Here is a 4,110-nt window from a genome sequence, read left to right as displayed (position 1 = left end):
TCTCCTCTCTCTCTCTCTCTCTCTCCAACTAAGAATTACTGTGTCAAACACTTGTTGAATCTATACTAGATTTCACCCATACTATATAATGCAAAATAAGAAGTGAGTGACACTTTTTTTATTATTATTATTTTATACTTTCTTCACTACTTAAGTCTCTATAACAAGGATAGGATATTCAGACATAACAAGATTCACCTTTTATGTGTATGGTGCTGTGTGTTTAGCACCTTGTGTTCATATCAACTATATATATCTGGTCTACAAAAATAAATATGTTAAACTAGTAACAAAATTGATCCCAAAAAAATAAAATAATTAACTTACAAAATAGCACAAAACATAGAATAGTTATTTTTCTAACCAAATATCATGAAAAAAATAAAAAATAAAAAATAAAAAATAAAAAAATAAAATAAAATTGAGATTACCGTATAAATTTAATCTTGCATCAATATTTCAAATTTTAATTGAGATTAACAATAAAAATAAATAAAAAAGACAACCACAAAAGAACCAAAATATAACTCAATAATGTTAAATACGAACTTAAATAACAATCATAAAACATTAACAGTGACCAGATTCAATTGCACAAATTATCGGGGGAGATCCACCCAAAACGGGTGTGTGTGTGTGTGTGTGTGAGAGAGAGAGAGAGAGAGAAATTACCTCAAACCTTAGATTCATCCTTGAATTAAATTGTGAAGGAGAGAGAGATATAACCTAGGTCTGGCTTCATTTCACACCAAATAGAATCGGTCATCAGTGAGAAACAAAGTGGAGAAGACCTCCATGTTCGCTGATGTTGTGTGCCGAGATGTGTGGCCTGCCTTGAGCTATTACAGAGAGGGGGAGAGAGAGAGAGAGCACTTGAGCTTCATGAAGTGAGGGTTAGGGCAGAGAGAGAGAACACTTGAGCTTCACGAGTCCGGCACGAATGGAATGTGAAAAGAGGACTATGGCTTGAAAATAGATAAGTGTAGAAAATGGCATTTTAGGCAACACATAAAATAGGAAGAAGGGTATTTTAGGCAACAGAAATATGAAACAATATTTTTTCATGTGCCACCTCAGCTTTTGGGTTAAACACATTTTAGAGAAATATGGGACTTTGACTCAGCCTCTAAGTAAATATGGTGCCCTAACCCCATTTATATGTAATAATCCCATATATAATTCTATTACAGCTGACAAGAATCCAGAATCCTCTATCCTGAAAGTGTGGTTTGCTAAAAGTTGTATGTGGGTACATTATGGTTGATCTCCTTCTAGTAAAATGAACTCACTCTATTGATCGATTTAAAAAGTCACAAGCCCAAATGAGATAAGCTACTTCTCTAGTTGTTTTATCAAACTTGAATTGTGACTTTTTTTTTTTGGTTTCACTGTTTAACCTGCTAAAAAAATCTGGACAAAGAAATTAACCAATTACCTTGAATTATTCCCGATTTGGAAAAACTTAATGCAGTGGACATCTTTGAATCATATATCTATCTATCTATCTATCTATCTCTCTTTCTCTCTATATATATATATATGAACATGATGAACAGACAAGAACTTCCATATGTTCAAGAAGAATACCATGAGCACCGATCGAGCTTAAGCCACAGAAATTTTCATTGACAACATCATTCGATTTTGATTAACAAAAGGAAGGTTGGAAATTGAAAACACAAGTACAAATAATTAAGGTTGTATTATTAAGGTACTGCTAGTTGCACCATACTTAATTATTTCATCTTCATCTTTCATGCATATAGCTAGTCAGTACTAAACATGGGCCGGTGTCAAATTGGGAGGAGATGCTGCGGAGGCAACGCGCTTCCCTCGCTCTGACCGGCTGTTCTCAGCAAACTTGAGACTTCCCTGGTGCATTCCCTTTTGCTTCTCCTCCTCATTCCACTCAGACACATAGTAGTGCTCTTCAGTACCTTTTACAGCATCTTTCGAAGGAGGAAGGAACATGCTTCCCCACTGTGGAAAGTGCACAAGCGTCACAGGCAATGTGCAGCCTATGATCATGTACCCCATGTAGGAGAGACCTCTAGCAGTGGAGAGACCTGAGCTTGTGAAGAACACTAATTGGGTCAGACCAGAGCCAAAGTTCCCACCTGCACCGGTCAATCCAGATATGATACCGAGTGATCTTCGAGAAATGAATGGAATAATTCCAAAAGTTGCTCCACATGCAGCCTGAGCTCCAATGGAGAAGAGGATCATCATGGCAACCGCTATGGGAAGGGAGTTGGCGTAGCCAAGGAGAACACAGAAAGTCCCTCCAAGTGTTTGTAGGATCCAAAGGGCCCATAGCCTGCCCCTCATGCCAAACTTTCTGCCCATAAAGTCGGAAGCGAATCCGCCAAATGGCCGAGCCACAATGTTAGCCATGCCGAAGGTGGCCGCGATGATTCCAGCAGTGTGAAGCTTGAGATCAAACCTGTCACAGATTAAATATTATTGGTTCAGTATCCCGGATGTATAGATAATATAGTACTTCGAGCTACCCGTTTTATCAAGCAAAATCCTAGAAAAAATCTACAGTATCTAAGTAGTTACACTTGGTACCTCACCCAATATACTGACATAGAAACTCTCAATTTGCAAATTGAGATTTTCCATGTTTGTGCATTGGTTGGGTTACCCCGTATACAATACCTTTCTCAAAATGTGGTAAGGCAAAATAAGAAAACAAACCTATCATAGAAATATTCTGCAATGACATTATCAGTGGATAATTCAACACCCATGGAATAACCATACAGGAGGACAAAGATCCATGTCCTGTAGTTTGTTACAGCATTCCTAAACACCTGAACCAAAAAATATATATATATATATATATATAACAAGGAAAAAAGGATCAGCCTGCTGATTGGTACCGGTGGTTATGAGAGAGAGAGAGTGAGATCGAGAACTGACCTTGGAGAATTGATCTTTAGCAACATCACCCTTCTTCTGCAAGATACTAAGATTGCCATCAGGCAAGTCCTGGCCAAGAGTTAAGACCAAAATCCCAGTTATGACATGAAGCCAACCTGGGATGAAGAAGGCCATTCTCCAGGCGGTGAATGGAGTAGAGCCAGCGCGCAGGATTATGTCATACAGTAGTGGCATTATCAGTTGTGTAGCTCCTCCACCCATGTTACCCCAACCGGCTGCTGTTCCATTGACAAGCCCAATAATCTTACTATTAAACATTGTGCTCATCCAGTACTGGCACGAGACAAACGTCGCGAGAGAGAATCCGATCATGAAACGGACAGCGATGTATCCACCTGCCGATGACACAAACGACATGCAAAAGACAGTTGGGGCTGACAGCATCATAAGAAAGGCACACCCGTATCGCGGCCCCAACAGATCACAGACCGCACCCATTACAAGCCGTGAGAAGATGCTACCGGAGACGGAAGCAACCCCAGCATTTCCTATGTCCCCTTTCGTGAGGTTGAGGTTGTCTCGGATGATGGGGACGAGGGGAGCCGCCGCGAAAGTGGACACGAAACAGGTGAAGAAGGAGATCCAGGAGAGGTGAAAGGTTCTCATGTGTGGATTGGCAAATGAGAAGATCTTGAACACTTTGGCCTTGTGCTCCGAATCCACCGGCAATGAGAACTTTGCCGTTGTATCAGTTGGTACAATCGGCGAAGCCACAGAGAAGGCAAGAACAGGTTCTCTGCCTGTTACTCCATGCATGGAGCTTCCTGGGGAGCCTTCAATATCACCCATTTTCTTTCTCTCTCTCTTTTGGAAGATTAAGAATGAAGAAGGGGTTAAGAAGTGTATAGAGTAATGGGAGGTTTGTGATCTCTTGGAAGATTAAGAATGAAGAAGGGGTTAAGAAGTGTATAATGGGAGGTTTGTGATGTTGTTTTTGGAAGATGAGAGATAGTGTGTTGTTTATATAGGGGTTCATGAGTTGACATTTTACAAACCTTAAGGAGCCAATGGAGATTCCCAATGGTTACAGTAGGTTTATTAAAGATTTAAATAAGCAAAAGGAATCCGTTTTGCCGCATTATGAACAAGATAGACTCATGGTATAACCCAAAGGATCAGATGCACTGATAAAGAGTACCCCGGCCATTTGCTACTACTATTTTA

The 4,110-nt window shown here is 39.8% G+C and overlaps 1 protein-coding gene across 1 annotated transcript; it reads right to left on the bottom strand.

The window, feature by feature from the left end:
- Positions 1-1,776: 1,776 nt before the first annotated feature.
- LOC132310084 (high-affinity nitrate transporter 2.1) lies at positions 1,777-3,735 on the bottom strand. The gene is made up of 3 exons (XM_059808317.1): positions 2,926-3,735; positions 2,701-2,816; positions 1,777-2,443 (listed from the first exon to the last, which is right to left on the bottom strand). The coding sequence occupies exons 1-3, from the start codon at positions 3,733-3,735 to the stop codon at positions 1,777-1,779; spliced, it is 1,593 nt and encodes a 530-aa protein (XP_059664300.1).
- Positions 3,736-4,110: the final 375 nt, after the last annotated feature.

This window comes from Cornus florida, unplaced genomic scaffold (genome assembly GCF_030987335.1).
Source record: "Cornus florida cultivar Cherokee Brave unplaced genomic scaffold, ASM3098733v1 CherokeeBrave_3.0.0_Hap2_Chr05, whole genome shotgun sequence".
Lineage (NCBI taxonomy): Eukaryota > Viridiplantae > Streptophyta > Magnoliopsida > Cornales > Cornaceae > Cornus > Cornus florida.
Note: the sequence above shows the minus strand (reverse complement) of the source record. Positions and strands in the feature narration are given on the sequence as shown.